Source organism: Astyanax mexicanus, chromosome 10, assembly GCF_023375975.1.
Source record: "Astyanax mexicanus isolate ESR-SI-001 chromosome 10, AstMex3_surface, whole genome shotgun sequence".
Lineage (NCBI taxonomy): Eukaryota > Metazoa > Chordata > Actinopteri > Characiformes > Acestrorhamphidae > Astyanax > Astyanax mexicanus.
Window position 1 is genome coordinate 38,690,769 of NC_064417.1, and position 18,752 is coordinate 38,709,520.

Genomic DNA, 18,752 nt, shown 5'->3' on the forward strand with positions numbered 1-18,752 from the left:
CTTCATATGCTTAACTTTGATTTTGTGCCCCACTTTGTATTCAGGTTAAACAATATACACTCAAACACAATGCTTCTCTTCCTGCAGCTGCACGGCAGAAAACAGTAGCTGTGAGAGTGAGAGCGTTATGAATAGCTCCCAGTCAGTGCTGTGATGATCGAATAGAAAAGAAACATCCAACAGGTAGCCAGGTAGAGCCCCTAATCCATCGCCCTTCAATAAATAAACACAAATAGCCTCGGGTGAAGATTTATGCACTGCAGTGAAAGTCATCCAGAGAGAGGAAATGGTATTTGAATGGCACTCTGAGCAGGTTTCTTCTCAGGATCAGTGTGTTCCTATCGATTCAGCCGAGAGGTGTTTCATAACACCGTGCATTCATTAACAGTTTGTGACATTGTTTTATTTGGTGTAAATTAGTGATGTATTATAATCTTTTTGTACATAATCATTTATATTTCACAGCTGACACACAAAGGGGAGTAATAATTCCCTGGCGCAGGAATAAAGAGAGTGTGTTTGTGCTGTCGGAACTGGTTTGGCTCCACAGTATCCACAGTGCACCAGCATTATGCTAATGGTTGTCTATTTTGGACAGCTATTTAACAGAGTGTTTCAAAGTTGGGGCATCAGGAACACTGCTACATCTATTGGCTGCACTTCTCAACGGAGCTAATTAGTGGTTTATATCAAGTATCTGTGAAGGCTTGGGTCACATCCCTGCCTAGTAAAAGAAAAGCTTCACTGTTTCATTAAAAATGGATCCAGTTTAAAGTTCATAAGAGAAAAATGTGTTGCGCGTATCTATTGATCAGGTCTTTTGGTGGTTCACAGATATGATGTGAGAGCACTGAGTGGCTTAGACAGAGTCACTGCTGGACAGTGATTAATGCTCTTCTCACTGCCACTTCCCCCAGCGGATCCACTGCACATTCTCAACACGTCCCAATCGATGTTTATACACAGTGCCAGGCCTATACTGTATAGGTGGACCTTGGCTTTTATGGCACTTTACAAACAGGAATAATAATTTTAATGGGTATCAGGGGCTGTACCTAATGATTATTTTTAGCAATTAATCTAAGATATTTTTTTTAATTGGTCAGTAAATCTAACTGCTAATTTGTCAGTTATTCAGAAAGAGTTTTTTTTTCTTTATTAGTTGTTTGTTTTCCTTAAAATATATTGTCACATAAGCCAATAACTTAATTAATGTGACAGGCCTCGTCCTTACTTACTACTTTAATGAACACACTTCTATTGGTGGTGCACAATTTTAACACACTATTTAGTGTAGTAATGTGCAATTTGGGACACAGCCCAAGCCTATTTTTTTATGCGGCCATTTTTGCATTTTTGATTACATTGATGAGTAGCCCCATCCCTAGTTGTGTCCAATAAAAGGTCACCTCATGAAAAAGCATGTAGCAAAATTTGGCTTTCTTTGATTATTTGCAGAGTTTCCCCCAAGCATTCCATCATCAAACTTTATGATTTCATCTTATGAAACTTTAAAAAAAACTACTTGAAAGTTTTGAGGTGACATTCCCAATGCTTTATCATAATCAAAATGCTGAACCAAAGGGGTTTTCAAATCCCTTTTAAAAGGTCAGGGCTGTTGTTAAAGGACTGTATTTTTGAGAGAAGCTATTAAATATAATGTTTTTCAGGTAACAAATCATCACTTTTCAGCTTGACAGGATTTAAAGTTGGTCAGTAACCACCTCTGGTCTTATAACATTTCTTCCATGGAGCATTGACAAATTGACAGTTCCCCCTGGCAGGCCAGCCAGGAATACAAATGAAGTGGTAGGAAAGCCAGAGCTCAGCGAAAGAGAGCATAAGAATGTGTGACATTTTCTTTAGTCTGTAGAAGTCGAATGTTTAACTTGTGTGTAAATATCCCTTCCTTCCTCGACAGATAGAGGCGCGGAAATTCAGCGGCAACTCCACGGTGTGTGTGTTCATGGTGAACAAACCCTACGCGCTCACCTGCTCCGTGGTGGCCTTCTACATCCCGCTGGGCCTGATGGTCCTGGCCTACCAGCGCATTTACGTGACGGCGCGAGAACACGCCCGGCAGATCAGCATGCTGCAGCGAGCGGGCGGAGCCGGAAACGCCACCTCGGACAGCGCGGACCACCAGCGCAACCACCGCATGCGCACTGAAACCAAGGCAGCCAAGACTCTGTGCATCATCATGGGCTGCTTCTGCCTGTGCTGGGCTCCTTTCTTTATCACCAATGTGGTGGACCCCTTCATAGACTACACAGTGCCAGAGCAGCTGTGGGCCGCCTGCTTGTGGCTGGGCTACATCAACTCCATGCTCAACCCCATCCTCTATGCCTTCCTCAACAAGTCCTTCCGCCGTGCCTTCCTCATCATTCTCTGCTGCGGACACAAGCGTTACCGACGACCCTCCATCCTGGCACCCGGAGCCCCCTGCACAGCCACACAGATCAACGGCTCAACGCATGTACTCAAGTAGGTGAACTCATGCTGACCTTATCCTTTCCCTCTGCTTGCAGTATTTGTTAAGTGCCTTCTAGCCGCCCAAGAGTTCGGACAGGAATTGTCCTAGTCCAGTGCTAGAAGGCGTCGTACACTTCCTGCTCTGAGAAAGGAGGGGGCATATCCTGTCTCTGGTTATAATTAACCCAGGCCTTGAACTCTCCCCTCATGTAGTATTACCCTAATACAGACAGAATGATGAGACAAATCTAATTGACCAGTCAGTGCTCCATCCACAAATCTTGGTTGTCCTTTCATAGCAACATCTGCAGAGAACAGAAAAGCTTTGCAGAATGCCGGCAAAACAATGAATGAACATCACACAAAGACTGCATGGACAAACATATTGGGACAGTTAATTCAGTTCATTCTATTCAGTTAATCCTAGGAGATCTAAAGCTATCGTACTCCAATAATTTATGCCATAAACATGTGGGTCAGCTTCACTTACAAGATCTATTCACCTTACAAAATGTATAGGTGCTAAAATTCTCAAGCCGCATGCTGAGGTGACACTTCATGATCAATATACAGGCTGCCCCATGAATTTTAGCATGTCAGTAAATTTACATATATATATATATATATATATATATATATATATATATATATATATATATATATATATATATATATATATATATATATATATATATATATATATATATACAGGGGTTGGACAATAAAACTGAAACACCTGGTTTTAGACCACAATACTTTATTGCCCCGATGGACAGTTCTGGTGGAAACAGGAGTGTTGAGGTGTACGTTGAATTGAATTGCGTCCACAGTTAATCCTGTTGGATGTGGTTCGTCTTTCTTGGTGGTATGCTGACATTACCCTGGACACCGTGGCTCTTGATACATCACAAAGACTTGCTGTCTTGGTCACAGATGCGCCAGCAAGACGTGCACCAACAATTTGTCCTCTTTTGAACTCTGATACGTCCCCATAATGTTGTGTGCATTGCAATATTTTGAGCAAAACTGTGCTCTTACCCTGCTAATTCACACTCTGCTCTTACTGGTGCAATGTGCAATTAATGAAGATTGGCCACCAGGCTGCTCCAATTTAGCCATGAAACCTCCCGCACTAAAATGACAGGTGTTTCAGTTTCATTGTCCAACCCCCTGTATATAAGTGCTAAGACACTTGGATTGAAAAAAATGGATTTGGACATCCTTGCTATTGTTCTCTTTATCATCACACTTTTATTATTGATGGCAAGAAAAAAAGTCCATTTAGTTTGTGGTGTATTCATATGTTATTTTCACTTCCAAATGTAATGTATTAATTAATTATTTGCGTATTTTTCTCTTTGCTGACTGAACAGTTGTGATGCTTTAACCTAGGCGTATAGAATCAGATCTTTAGATACAGATGTTCTCTCAGTCTCATCGGTTTGACAGAATTCACAATTTACAGTATATGCCTTTTTATGTTTTGGTCTCACATGGAGTGTTTGCTTACTACAGTACCGAGCATGCATCACACAAAACTGTCATATAGCCATTGGGTAAGAAATTCCTTCTAGCAGTAATGTTAAATATCTATTTTCTTCTGCATTCTCCTTCAAAAAAAACTTCAAACAGCCTGCCCCCACCAATCCACCCCTAAGCAGCTATAGTTTTTAAATAATCTGCCCACTTTCAAGATTCACAATCAGAAGGAGGTTTACCTCCCCCTTAAACTGTTAATGTCTCACTCTCACATTTATTGTGGGACCTCTGTAGGTGGAGATCAGGCATGTTTACTATGGTGCGATGATACAGAGGGCCTCTTTATTCACTTTCTCCTACAGCCTCATTTTAAAACAAACCTTAGACTGTAAAATTTAACTGTTGTATGTATTGAATTAAGTTAACATAACTTAAATACTACAGAAATGTGGGATTACATAAGCATATTAAGTCAAAATAGTTGAGATGCACATTTTAATTATATAAGACCAACTTCTTGCCAAATTTTGAACTGAATTGATCTAAATGTGATATAGATTAATGATATATGAGATGAGATTAATCTTGTCGTAAACATTTTTTTCTCTTTCAATGGACAATCTCCTTTTAAAATGATGTGTAGCCCAAGACTAGATTTATTCCTCTCTGGGAAACTGCCCCAGAGTGACTCTATTGTGCTCTACCAAAGGGTTGAGCAGATGTTAAAAGGTTAACTCATCAGGTTTTACTGTTCAGCTGCTGTAGTCGATGAAGTTAGTTCTGCTCCGTATATTCCTAGCCTGAGCTTGTGGATGTTCTGAGAAATGTTGAGCTCTTGTTCTACACCATTCACTGCATAAGGAGTGTGGACTTTCCCGTGAGAGTTTAAGAAGAGCAGCCCCATACAGCCAGATTACTCTCCCACACTCATCTCTTTCAGACGAGCTCCTGGTGTGCTAAGGATGCACTTGGAGCTCTCTGTGCAGACTGCTGGGGAATGATCGAATAGTATTGGGTTGAGGTCTTCTGTTTGTTAACTGCTGTAAATTTGTGGTGATCTGCTGCTGTAAACCGCTGGAGGCTGGAAGGTTTGTAGAGGACAAAAGAGCTCCTTTTCCCCCTGCATGTCCTCTTTACTCAAAGGTCAGAGTGACACTCCCTCAGGCTTTGACCAAAGGCTAGCATGCTATTTCAGATAGAGATTAAAGCTGGAGTTCAGCCAGCTGGTCTTTTTGAACTGAAATCCTCGCCCCCAAGGGAAATTTGTTATGATCAACATAGTATGTAAATATGGTTCTACATGCTTCTTCAAATCATGGATATTAACTTGCATGCCAAGTTAACATGATTCATTTATTGAAAAATGATGCCATTAGTCTACATTGAATTGTGTTTGCCTTAAAGCTCATGCAAAGTCATAAATCAACCCAATCCAAAGCTCGAGCAGCAAATAGTAATAGTAAATCTCTACTATTAATCATTAATGATGGATTTATTTTTTGAATAATTTATTGTGGCGTCAAGCCAGAGCTTGTTTTAATAACTGTGCTTTTATGCATGGTTTGCTGGTGACATTTTGTGATGTGTCTGGTGGAAAGAGGAAGAGAGCTTTCACAGGGGGCAGATATAAATAATCTGATGTCATCACCTTGCCCTCACATTCTCAGAGCCTCAGCTGAGCCATTCGCACAGTGAAGTTCCGCCATGTATGTACCACATTAGCACCCATGTGAAACTTATTCAAAACCTCTGATTGTTTCCATGGAGACACTGCAGTATGAATGAATCATTCTAATTCAGTGAGTTTATGACACTGTCCTTGGCTTCACAGCAAAGGCTATTTTTGACTAATGAAGAATTCACAAAGCTAAGCAACAATTTATCAATGTAAGAACTGGTTTTATATAATGTGTTAAACTTACAGGTTTCTGGAATCTTAAACCTAAACCTAAAGTTTCTTTATAATTATGGTATTCTGGCTCTCCAGGGACCACATTGTAAATATACAAAGTATATCTTACAAATAACTTCCTGAAGTCCAAAATACCCCTGCTGTTTTTATTTCACCAGTATCACTCTCCTGTCAATGTAGAATCAGCGGTTGTGAAAGTGGGTCAGGTTTGTATCGGAATATCCCTGCCAATCAAAGTGCTAAAATGACTCAGCCTTCTTTTCTGAGCAACCGTAAGTTGTAAACTGCTAGAGTTAATGCTAAATGGGAGAGCTAGAGGTAAACTGGGAGAGCTAAAACTAAACCGGAAAAGATAAAGGTAAACTAGGAGAGCTAAAGTTAAACCAGGAGCGCTAAAGTTAAAATGAGTGAGGTAGAGGTAAACTGGGAGAGCTAAAGCTAAACCAGAAGAGTTAGAGGGAAACTGGGAAAGCAAAAGTTAAACCTGGAGTTTGAGCGACCATCGAGGACCAGTCTACACCTGACAGCTGGTACGAACAGGAAGTCCTGAAAGTCTTTTTGAACTTTGCTAAACACTTCACTTAATAACCTAGTTTAATATAATTGGGTTACACTCAATCAGTGCCTAAAAATATGTACAGGGGCTTTAAAATAATAACCATCAATTCCTGATGTTTCAATACAGAAAATGTGCTGTATTTCCAGCTAGTGATTGTTGTGTTTGATATGCTGTTTTGACATGCTCTGACAGTGTCATTAGTATCATGCTCATCTTCCTCTGTGCTGTGACTGGCTGTGGCCACTCAAATCAAATAATGCAGAACGTTAATGACACAGTGCAGCTTGCAGTGTTACATTACGGGTCATGGCTGGTAATGACCTTTAATGACTGCTGTTATGTGATAGCGATGACACAACAATCATGTCACTTTTCAGAGGGGGAAAAAGATATCGAATTCCAATCCCACAGCATTCACAGATTTTACCCAAACAAAATGGACAAATGTGTCTCTCCAAGTGGTTTAGACTTAGCATGGTGTAATTGGCCTTAAAATAAATAGTGAACAATAGACCAAGAATGCTTCTTCCTCTGGCCTCTTAGTGAACTAGCTGATTTAGTCGGCTTCCTCGTCCTCCTCTTTAGATGAGATTTCAGTTCTCGTTGTTTGGCTGTTGGCAGAGTTAGTCAGTTAGGGCACTGGCACTAGATAATGCTGCTACAGAGAACCACCGCTAATCTGTTGTCTTAGGGGAAAAAAGAAGGAAAACACACAGATGTTTATACCACTTCAAAGTCCTCCTTCGCCACAGCGATTGTTGCCCAAACAAATCCCAGCAAAAAAAATCCGTCCAGATATGGCCGCCTAGTCGTCCATGAACGCTCCTCATAACGTCCTGCCACTCTTTGTTTTCCGCAGCACTTGGAACCGTGCCGCAGACATAAATTGCGGGCCCGTTTCCAAATGGCGAGGCTGTCAACATGTTAATCTGGCCGATAAACAAAGCGGTGAAGTATGCAGGGATCTCCAAGCAGCTGCTTTCTGAAGCCTTGGCTCTACTGGGGATGTGATGTGCTGTGCTGGGAGCTCAGGGACAGCCAAACGAGCTTAAAGAGTTCCAGCCCCATTAGAGCCGACAATACGTATCTAAACACAAGCCTGACCCCTTCTGTCTTAATTATTTAACCTTTAGATCTTACTTCTTCACCGACACACTGTACTGGTGGCGTTGAAGTGCGAGCAAAAAGGCTAAAGCCAGCAGAGGGATGGGACGGGCCAATTTATCCACTGGCCTGTTGGGACTGGAGCGCACTATAACTCTCCAGTCCCAGTGCTTTATTTTATTCTTTTATCTTCCACTGGAGACAATCCTAATGCCTCTTTATATTTAGCCACTTACTGCGGTATTGCCTAGAGTAGAGGCAATCAGCTCCTATAATTTTGAGCACATATATTCAAGAGTAAATTGTAAGATTAATAACTGAACAATAGGCCTAGTGGTTAACAGGTTAATTACTAGGTTAGTGGGTACATTAGAGAGGCTCTCCAGGATGAGAATTAATGACCCCTGGCCTAGAATGAAATTAGATTTCCATTGTAATAATGCTTTACTCTATCTCAGGCCTTTTCAATTTAGCTAGAAAGCTAACATTCTGAGGGCTGGAGTCTACAGTATGATTTAATAATGTTCTTTCCGCATGTGTGGTCAGAGCACCCAGCTCTGTTGTACTTTGTTGCACTTTGTATTTTGTATTATTTTACTGTTTAGTGGGATTGGCTCTAAGGGAGATTGCCTAGAAGCCAAACCGTAGTCTAACTTTCTAGCAAATATTTGTGTTCAGCTTTCTGGTCTACATCTATTTTCACAGTGACAAGTGTTTCATTCTTTTCCTGTAGATGGATTTCACTGGAAGGTTCTTGGTATTTTATGTCTCTTGGATAACAAGATGTATTTCTGCTTTACCCACCAATGCAAAATATTCGGTTACAGCTGGCCTAGAGCACTAACTGTTCTTGTGGACAAAACTGTGCCTAATTCTCAGTGTTCCCTGTCTTTAATTAGTAAATGCAGGCATAATGCGTGATTGATTTCTGTTTGTAGTTCCCTGTCATTATCATCATTGCACCTACGGTTTAATCTGTGCAGGGAAAATGCTGTCAATTTTCAGCTTTTAGGTTGGCTGAGTTAATGCCTCCCATTTCCACTGCAGTGTAAAGTCAGCGTTTTGGTGGAGGAGAGGTAGCCATTAAAGTTCATTGGCCATCTGATGCACCCTCTGCTCTTTTCCCCGATGGCTCCTTTATCCACCCTCGTCTTAGGGTCATCAGTAGCATTGCTTTAAGGACTCTCTGGGGTTATACACTGACCCAACCCACCTCCTCTCTGATTTGCTGATGACTCTTTGCTGAGAATGTATCCAATAAATGCCTGGGTCCTCTCTCAGTCAGTTACAGTCTGTTCTCTATTCTAACACCTAGCATTCTGAGATCACTTTATCTTACTATCTGAAATACTCTTGACCTTATTTACTACATAAAATATGAATGTGAGAGTATAAAACAGATGCAGTTCATTGACATCACATGAATAAAACCAGTCTTATGATTAAAGTAGAGCTTAGGCAATGAGGCATATTCACTAAATTAACACTGACACAATATGCCTTAGGAGCCTCTTTAGTGAGAAATGGTTTGCGTACTCCACAGTCTGTTCTTTTCACTACAATGAAAAGACCATCAGAGATGTGCGCAGCCTGCGGGCGGATTTAGGAGAGTGTACAGTAATGGAGACATTTTAATAAAAGAAATGTGCAACCCCCAGGCCCTTGATTTAATCTCTGCACTCTATTTGATTTATTACCCTCTTAATTTTTCCCTAAGCATGACTAATAACATGCTCTCACGGGCGCATTATTAGGCCTCTGTTGTAGCATCTTGAATTCCCCTGGACTCTGACACAATCACACGGGCCAGACCTTACATATAGACAGCTCTCGGGGAAAGAAGTGTTCTCTGCTAAATGCTCAGTGAGCTGACTGAGGCCAGACAGAAGGCTCAGCATAACGTCTGCCACCCTGACAAGTGGTGTTTGTGTTGGGCTTTGGACTCCAGCTCCTCTGGCTCTTTCTTTGCTCTATTTCTTTCAGGAATCATAAGTGAAAGCTCGGGTTTGGTTTAATAGCCAGGAACTTTCCATGTAATGGTGAAATATAGCCATTTAGAATGGAGCTGGTGTGATGGGATAAACACACTAAGCGCCAGGTGATGGTTAGCATGTGCTTCCACAGAGCCACTATGGCATATATTCAAACTGCCGCTAACACCATCTTCAACTGCCAGTTTCACCACAGTGATGAATGAGGAGAGGGGTGACCACCCTAACCACCCAAACAGAGGGAGGCCAGTTATGCTCTCCAGGACTCAGGTCACAGATATAAATATATTATCAATATTCTGTTATGTTAGTTGGCCAAAATTATATGCCACTTTTATCACATTAGATAGAAGTTTAGGATATATTGTACTGGAAGCAATTCAGGGTAGATGTTAGTAATTTGTTAATTAACAAGCATTTTCCAAAATTTTCCAAAAAGTGAAATTGCTTTGAAATAGAGAGTAAACTGACCTACTTGTTATTTGTGACTTATTCTTATTCTCTGGCTTCTTTAGATGGATTTAGTCTGCTATTTAGGCTGTTAATTTCCTTATGGTTTGGGCATGGAAATGGAATAATAATAATAAATATAAATCATTTCACACATGTTTTATTAATGTAATGTCATGGTAGTATTAGTTTTTTTTTTACTTCATATTAGTTATCCTGTTTGTTACAAAGTTCAAGACACTTTTTGCGGTTAAAATATCGCCTATGAATGTAACAATTTTTTTTTTAGAAATGAAAATAATAATAAATAACAACATGGTATTTATATAGCATTTAGTTGAATTATGTGCTTATGTATGTGTAACTTTGAGTATTCAAACAGCTGAAAAATGCCATCCCTCAGTCATATTCAGAATCAGTATAATAACAGCACAGTGTAGAACACATGTTTGATGTTTCTGGCTGTTTTTATAAAAACATATTTTTGAGATGTGCAAAGCTCCTCTGGAGGCTTGACTTATTGTTTTATACTTCATTGGTTGCTTTCTTATTCTTTGAGATCGATCATTTTTAGAACACTTACCCTAGATTTGTTATGTTTTTTCCAGTCCAGTCTTCTGTTTCTGCTGTTATTGGCCTGATACCGGTACTGGATTTCAGATCATTGTTTTGTTTTTCTGAATTTTGTTCTTTTCAAAAGAGCGCATAACGTATTTGAGATGTGAATCCCTTGGAGGTATAACAGTGTGACACTGCGCAGCACAGTCTCCCAGGCTTCCTTGCGCTAGTTGATATATTCCATTGACATCCTTTGCTCATAAACATCTGATAGGGCAGAGCAGAGGGACCGGAGTAACACACGTGTACTCTTAACGAGCGCCTGACATTGCCGATGCTTTGGCCCCGGTGGAAGGGTCCGTCTCCCTTCCAGACATGTCCTGTCCTCACCCTAATGAGTGTGGAAAGGAAAAAGGCATTCCTGGAAGCCCACTCCTCTACTGCATATGTGTGTGAAAGTAAGAAAGAAAGAGAGAGAGAGTATGAAAGCTTACTGTATGATTGCAGAGAAGATTTACTGGGTGGAAATGTAAGCGTAGGGGAGGTCTGTGAAAAGGAGGCTGGCTACATAACACCCGGGTGGCACTCTTTAAACCAACAGGAGTTTTACACATTAGCCTTGCTGGAGCTGCTCTGATATATGAGCCTGAGTGTTTGTGTGTGTGTGTGTGTGTGTGTGTGCGCGTGAGATGATCCAGTCTGCTGCAGTGTCTTACCCCACACACGGAGCTGCAGTGATGACAGCTAGCTGGCCTTCCAGCATGCCAACCCCGAGCAACAGCAGCGTGTGTAAAGTTGCAAATCCAACAGACTGTCTTCACAATGCATCATAACGTCATAGTTTAGAGCTATGAGCCAAGCCTCATACACCTTCAGATTGGCAACAGTTTTGAAATGGTCAGTATTGAATTTGTGAAAAGGCAGGTTTATTTGTTTAACTAGTGATTTTATACTGAGAATACACTGATATAGAAATCTGATATGTGATATTTTCTAGTGGTGTCAGTCATTAAAAAAACGAATTGAATCATCACAATATCATCTCAATATTCTGTGATTAATCATGATTACTCACACTTCTTCTTCTTCTTAAGTGTTTAATAATAAATATTTAAATAAATAAAAAAATAAAAAAGGTTTACCAATAGGAATCTTGTTTTAATATGCATACCTTCAACATATTTAAAGGTCCTTCAAAATTCTTTACTTAAATAAAGGAAACATAAAAAACGTTGGTATGCATTTATAGAGGATAGGAGAGAGGATACAGATGTGAGTTACTTTATTGGTTTAATAGCCCTTTTTTATGAGAGTCCAAAAGTGAGCTTAAACAACAAAATGCTGCTTTCACATGCTAGTCAAATGATATTACCTGATATCATATTTTCAAGTGTTTTGTGTGCGTGGGTGTGTGTGACACACAAACACAAAACACTTGAGAATAAATGATAGATTAGCTGCATTTCCTAATTGGAAAAATAAGTGGTAGCTTAATATATTTTTTAAATAATTGTTGGGTTCATCCTAGGTTCATTATAGAATAAAATAATGCACACAGACAGTCATTAAATGTGGCTGCACTGTACATCCAATACTGATTTTATATTCACTACGCTAAAAGACTGAATGTCTTCGGCTTTAGCTATTTTAGATTTCCCACTAAACATTGCAGTCAATAAAGTTAAAACCTCACATTTACCAAGTTAAGATGAGGGCAAGATGGAGCCACACATTACATAGTTAAAATAAAAACATGAAATAAAATAAACTGAAAATAATACAAACTCAGTTCTCTTCTTTCACCCTGACTGAAGTTCAGCACTTCACCTCTGTAACATATTAATCAACCCATGAGAAAACAATCTAAGCAAATAACCCCCAAAAGAGCTGATTAAAGAAAGGGATAGAATAACATACAGCTGTGGTCAGACGTTCATGTACACTAATCATGGCTCGAATGTAATGGCAGTTTCGGGCTTACATTGCACAAAGCTATTGGAATAATAAAGAAGGATGACTACATCAGAATTCCTAAGCATGACCACAAAACATCAGTATATTTTCTCCTATAGATCTACACTGACATGCCAAATGTCACGGGACTGCATGTGCGTAATATGCATGTGATATGTGGGAAAGGCATGTGGAAGCTCCTGCATTGAATGTGGATGTAATTTCCGCCAATTTGATTGTTTGTTTGGATGGACAATTCTAGCCAGACATCACCAGTCACAATCTTTTCACTGCACTGAGCAATGTTAAAAAGGCCTAAACAAATTCAGCAATAGATTGTCCTATCCATCTGGCACTCACGATGAGGGCTCATTTGAACTCAGATAATTAAAATCATCTTGCCAAGAGCAAGCTGGCTATTGTTCAGCCTCACCCACAAAATAGTACCTCACCATACTTCTATTATTACAGGCACTTTTGGTATATCAGTGTATGCTGTCACTTTTTCATTGAAAAGCTACTATTGCTACTATATGTAAATGTACTATAACAGCTATAACTGTACAGTCATTTCCAAAAGTCACCATGTTTTAAGGAAAGAAAATCCAAATAATTCCAGTCATATGCATCAGATTATCTCTCAGCAAATCATCTCCATCATATCTCCATCATCCCAAGTCAGATCAGAGCAGCTTATCCTAAGGACATTTCACTGGTTCTGCTTTGATGAAGTGTACGGGACTCTGTAAACTTTGCTCAGAATTTGATGATAAGCACATGTAATCCCATCTCTTGTGCTTGTAGTCTCATCACTGCCTCGTCACTCAGCGCCGGATGTTTGCCTGATGCAGCCTCGGTTTGAAACAATGGCGCACATGTGTCAGCTCTTAAGAGTGAATGGAGCAAAGCTGTGTGCCCTGAATGATTTGATCTTCGATAAACTTCCCTAAAATGAAACAGGGATTTGATGACATGGATCAAAGGAAGCAGCGGCACAGATGGGCTGAACAAACATGCAGGAAAAACAAAGAGTTTTATTCTGGTCCGCAGTCACGACTCTCGTTTGCTCGACCGCGTACGTGCATTTTCAGAGTGGCTGTTTTTTAATGGAATTTGGTTTATTTCAGGCTTAAATAGAAGCAGAATACAATGATTCACCAGCTCCCCACTGTTTAAATCTATAAATGCTTTGTGAATTCTTGCGCAGATTAAATTAAATATAGATGAAGTAGGATAATTATGGCCAGTAAACATGTAAAGGAGAAACTGAGAGAATTATAAAGACTGCTTAGCAACTAAAAGGGTGGGACAGTATCAATATGTTTGAGAGTCACAATATTATGCAATGTGAAACTTTACTAATTCTGAAAAACACATTATCGATTTTTAATTAACTCTTTGAACCTGACTGAGCTTTTATAACTCAAGATCAGAGTAATCTACAGAAATTGTATACATCATAACAAACAGGACATTTCCAGGAGTTTAATTTTCCAAAGACAATCCTATTTATCCTTTAACATTTCACCAAAGCTTGCGTTTTACTCAAGAGTGCCTATACTCTATAATCTAATCAACTCAAATAACTAACTAAAATGCATTTTTATTTATTTAAATTCTGGACCAGTGCCACCACCGCCCCCACATCTTTCATCATTATACAAAGAGTTTTGTTCAATTTTTTTATTTAAAATAAAACACATTATATAATCTTGTTCACAGTATCAGATTATATTAAAAATATTGAATTGTGCCAAATATTTGGTTTTTACCTGAAAGGCTTTTACATACAAGTGTACAGTATAGGCTGTAGCTGAAGTTATTAATCTAGTGCCAGGATTTGAAGCTCTGAAGCTTTCTGGTCAGATGTTGTACACAGATGCCACCAAAAAGAAGTTTCAGGGAATTTTTAGCATATTTAAAAAGTGACTGAAAAGGGCAAACAATTGGTTTCTCAAGGGCTAATTTGATTAATTTGAGAGCAGTTGCTGCATAATGGAGCGAGTCTTTTCTTATAGAATTGAGATTTATGGATCAGCAAATACATTTTGTTGGTTTGGGGCACATTTACGAACAATGGCCTCTGCGTGAAGAGAAGAAAGTGAGTCATAGCAGTCTTTCGCCTGTCAATTAGCATTCTCTGTATTTGTAAGCACTCGGAGCCAGTGCAGCCCCATTATTAGCGGTGACCTTTACGAGCAGTTTGTGTGGTGAGTCTATTATGAAAACAACAAATGAGGGGCCTTAGACAGGGCAGGGCTTATAAGTGGCCGTATAGTCAATGCCAGGAAAAGATCTGTGTTTGCTGTGCAAATAAAAGCTGTGGCAGTTGGTTGGCATACAGGCCTTAAATGATCATATTGATTGATTGATATGAATAAAGCAGAGCAGGATGAAAGTGAGTGTGTAAAGCAGAACTGTCATGGATATGGTGCTGTTGTGAATTGTTGTATAAATTGCGTGGGTGGAATTACATATTGTGTGTAATTGTTTGGAAAAAATGTAATAGGTTATTGTGAATTGGCAGTCGTCCCAGTAAAATGTATTGTCCTTGTTGCTGTATTTCTTTTTCATTTTTTTATTTTGATTGATTGATTGACTGACTGACAAATTGATTGAATTGATCTGATTTCTTTTGTCTCACCACACACACACACACACACTCACACACACTAGCTCAAGGTAAAAAATATGAGTACAGAACTAGTCATGGGGGGTGTATTAACCTGCTTTTCCTCTTTTCTCTTCCTCTTCCATCTCCCCCTTTTTCCCTCTTCTGTCCTGTGTGTGCACATGTGTGTGTGTGTGTATCTGTCTGTCTGTGTGTGTATGTGGCTCTCTGCTGCCCCCCCTGTTCTGCTCTGCTCCAGTGGCTGCTCCTCTGCCTCCAAACTGCTGCTCTGGTTCTGCAACACTAGACCTGTTCCTGTCTAGTGCTGTGTGTGGAGCTCGCAAGTGAGTCTTTTCACATGCAAACACACACACACACACACACACACACACACACTCACGATCACACTCACACACCTGCTGTCTGCATGCTCTCCTTTAATTTCAGTCCTTGACACTGTCACATGCTGGATAAATGAGGATTCTGATTATCATTTTATACACCCATCATCAAAGAAATGGTTGTAATATAGTTGAATCTAGATGAAAGTATGAGGCTGCAGTGCGATAGAAAAGAAAGATTACCAAGAACAATAATAATTTTTAAAATATAGACTTATATGGGAAAATTATAGAGGTAAACCTACAGCAGTAGTATACAACATGCCAGAAATCTCAGAATAAAGTTGTAGAGGTTCCTAATGGTGTCCTGTAATAATCCATCCAATAATTTATGTATCTTGAATATTGTAATGCAGTTCCTTTACAAACATGGCCAATAGCATCCCACACATTTTCAATTCCCAATAGTTCTAGAGATGTGTATTCAATGTAAGCTTTTAAGACAGCAGCAGTATGTGGAATAGCATTGTCCTGTTGGAATAACATGGCACACCAGAGTATGCGCAGGTCCACTGCTCGCAGGACCTTATTAACATAACGTTAGACTGTCAAATTGCCTGGAAAAAAGACCAAAGGTAATCTGTCATTGCACGAAATTAAAACCCAAACCATAACACCAGGCTTTCTATATGATAGACTGATGAGTCACTCTGAAGTTTCATCCCTGTCGGTTGATTACTTATGGATGCAGCTGTTATTTAGATGATGAGTGTATTATATTAGTAATGCGTGTGTGTGAGAAGCTGAGACTTGTGTTTGTCTGTGTGTACCAAGGTGTTTGTTTGCTTAAGATTTCACCTCTCAAAGCCATGGGTTCTCTTAGTGACTCATTGTGGCCAATTTCACGCTGTGATGATCTTTAAAGATATACAATTTCTTCCCCATTCAGAGGCTTTTGTTCACCGCTGCCTCAGTGAATAGCATCTCGACAGGCCAAGTGTGCTTGTAAACATACATTATAGTCTCAGGGGGGTATAAGCCGGATTTCATTACCTAATACTTGATGTAGCAAACACACGCTATGTAAAGACAGACCTTGTTGATCACAGTAAATATGTAATTAAATTAATCAAGGCGGAGTCATTGCCATCAGTACGGGTTTCCCGAGTTACACAGCTGCACTTCCAGATACTGTTCGCTGTGTTTGAGAGATAGACTGGTAAACCAAAACATTATGACCACTCACAGACAATTAGTGCTTTTCACACCACACATTGTTCAAGAATAATTTTAAGAGAATGAGGCAGAATTCATAGAGTTCTAGGATCTCTGGGATTTGCTGGAACAACAAGCATTACTGGACTTAAAGGAATAAAGGACCTGCTGCTAAAAATGGCTTGGTGCTCATGCTCACCCACACAGTTGGCTCTCCAAGCCACCAACATTTCTTGTAGAGCCAAAAGCATATTGGAATAACACAACCGAAGGGAAAAAATACTTAGATATAAGATATACTATAATGTGCAAAAGTTTAGGCATCTATGAAAATTCCAATATCAAAGCATATTATCTAAGAAGAATATTCATATATGTGTTTATATACCTGTTATACATGTTCTAAATACAAATCATATTCATACAAAAAGTAGTAAAATGTTTTGCATCAATGCGTTCATTAAATTATCTCCAAAGCTTTCCTCATAGAAGACTTGTATTACTTTAAGTTATCATCATATCAACAGCTAGTTTTTGGTACATCAGTGTTTAATGATGTTAAATTGTGTGAGCTGGTGATGGAAGTGAGTCTTTCCCCTGGGGGAACTTTGTTCTTCAGACAAGCTCACAGGATGTAAAGTTTTTTTTTTTCTTAACTTTTAATCCCATTTTATTCTAATTTACACGGCCAATAACCCAACCCACTCATTAGTAATCCCCTATTACTAGTGATGCCCCAACACCAGGAGGGTGGCCTCCTCCTGTCGGGTTGCATCACAGTGTGCTCAGAGGAAAGCGCAGCGACTCGATTCTGATACATCAGCTCACAGACACCTTGTTGATGTGGGGAGAGAGCGCCATCTACCCACCCAGAGACAGCAAGGCCAATTGTGCTCTCTCAGGACTCCGGTTGCCGATGGCAAGCTACAAGAACAGGATTTGAACCGGCGATCTCCTGATCATAGTGGCAGCGCCTTAGTCCGCTGGACCACTCAGAGCCCCAAACCCCAAAACTTAAGAGTCTTGTGTCATCATATTTAGACCTCTAGTATTTTTATGCAGCCAGCCCACTAGTGAAAGCCCTGTTAGCTTCCAGATTCACATAGGGATAGAGTGGGGCATTTTATTAAAATGTATTTATTAATATTAAAACATTCAGAACCTCCAACTACATAGTTTTGCCCATATACGTTATTTATTTTTTTGTTTTTAAGTTGGGTAAAACTACCCTCACTGTGCGCGTTTATTTCACTCAGTGAAAGAAGCAACATGGAGGAAAGGACAAACACTGAGCCACCTGAGCAGATATAGCAGCCTATAAAAAGTTCATTACAATAATCATTCTTTAATCACAGTCAAGGTTAAAGGTTTAGCTAATCATAAAATTCATTTGTGGTCATGTTGCCTAGCACATTGCCAAGAGGACAGCAGCATTATCCTAGTATTTGATTTTTTTATTACAGTATAAAAAAACAATGCAATTGCTGTGCAATTGCATGCCATACTGTGCTACGTTATGTTATGTTTTGCTGTGCTGCATGGCTCCTGTGAGCATTGCAGTTATTGTTTGCCCACAAGCCCACTGTAAAAGGAAAGCCACTGAGTCCAGGAGGTCACTATAGCTCCACTTGAATGTGTTATTGTTAATATTCTTTTTTAAATGCTGGGGGTTTCAAACATATAGTAGTATTAGACGTATGGTTGCTTTTGCTCAAAGATGTTTTCTAGCATATTTTATTTCTAAAGATATTGCTTTGCCCACTAATGAGGACACTAATGGTTGTGTACTCTGCTCCATATCTGTCTTTCTCTTTCTCTTTCTTTTCTCTTTCTCTCTCTCGCTCTCTCTTTTTCACTCGTAATTGGAGTTTTGCTTATGCCAGTTTATAGAGTTTTCAGAGGATATTCTTGAACTTTTAAACATTGATCTTCCTTTCACTCTTTTATCAGATCTACTTTTAAACTTACGATTTTAATATTTTAATAGTCTGTGTATTGCTTTTTTTAAAATTGAATTTGTATTTCCTTTCAGATTCATAACATATAATGAAGTCAAGCACAGATTGTCTCAGTGCTCTTGAGGCTCCTCTGGATATCCTTATCCACT

The 18,752-nt window shown here is 39.5% G+C and overlaps 1 protein-coding gene across 4 annotated transcripts in view; it reads left to right on the forward strand.

Annotated features, from left to right (window-relative positions):
* Nucleotides 1–18,752, forward strand: part of htr4 (5-hydroxytryptamine receptor 4) — a 107,538-nt gene that overhangs the window by 69,027 nt on the left and 19,759 nt on the right. For 3 of the 4 annotated variants that reach the window (XM_022684062.2, XM_022684059.2, XM_022684061.2), the window contains one exon: nucleotides 1,922–2,484. In XM_022684062.2, coding sequence (XP_022539783.1) covers nucleotides 1,922–2,484 — 563 coding nt within the window. Of the gene's footprint in view, nucleotides 1–1,921; nucleotides 2,485–15,348; nucleotides 15,434–18,752 lie in introns of all 4 variants that reach the window. The other variant, XM_022684060.2, reaches the window with a different exon arrangement.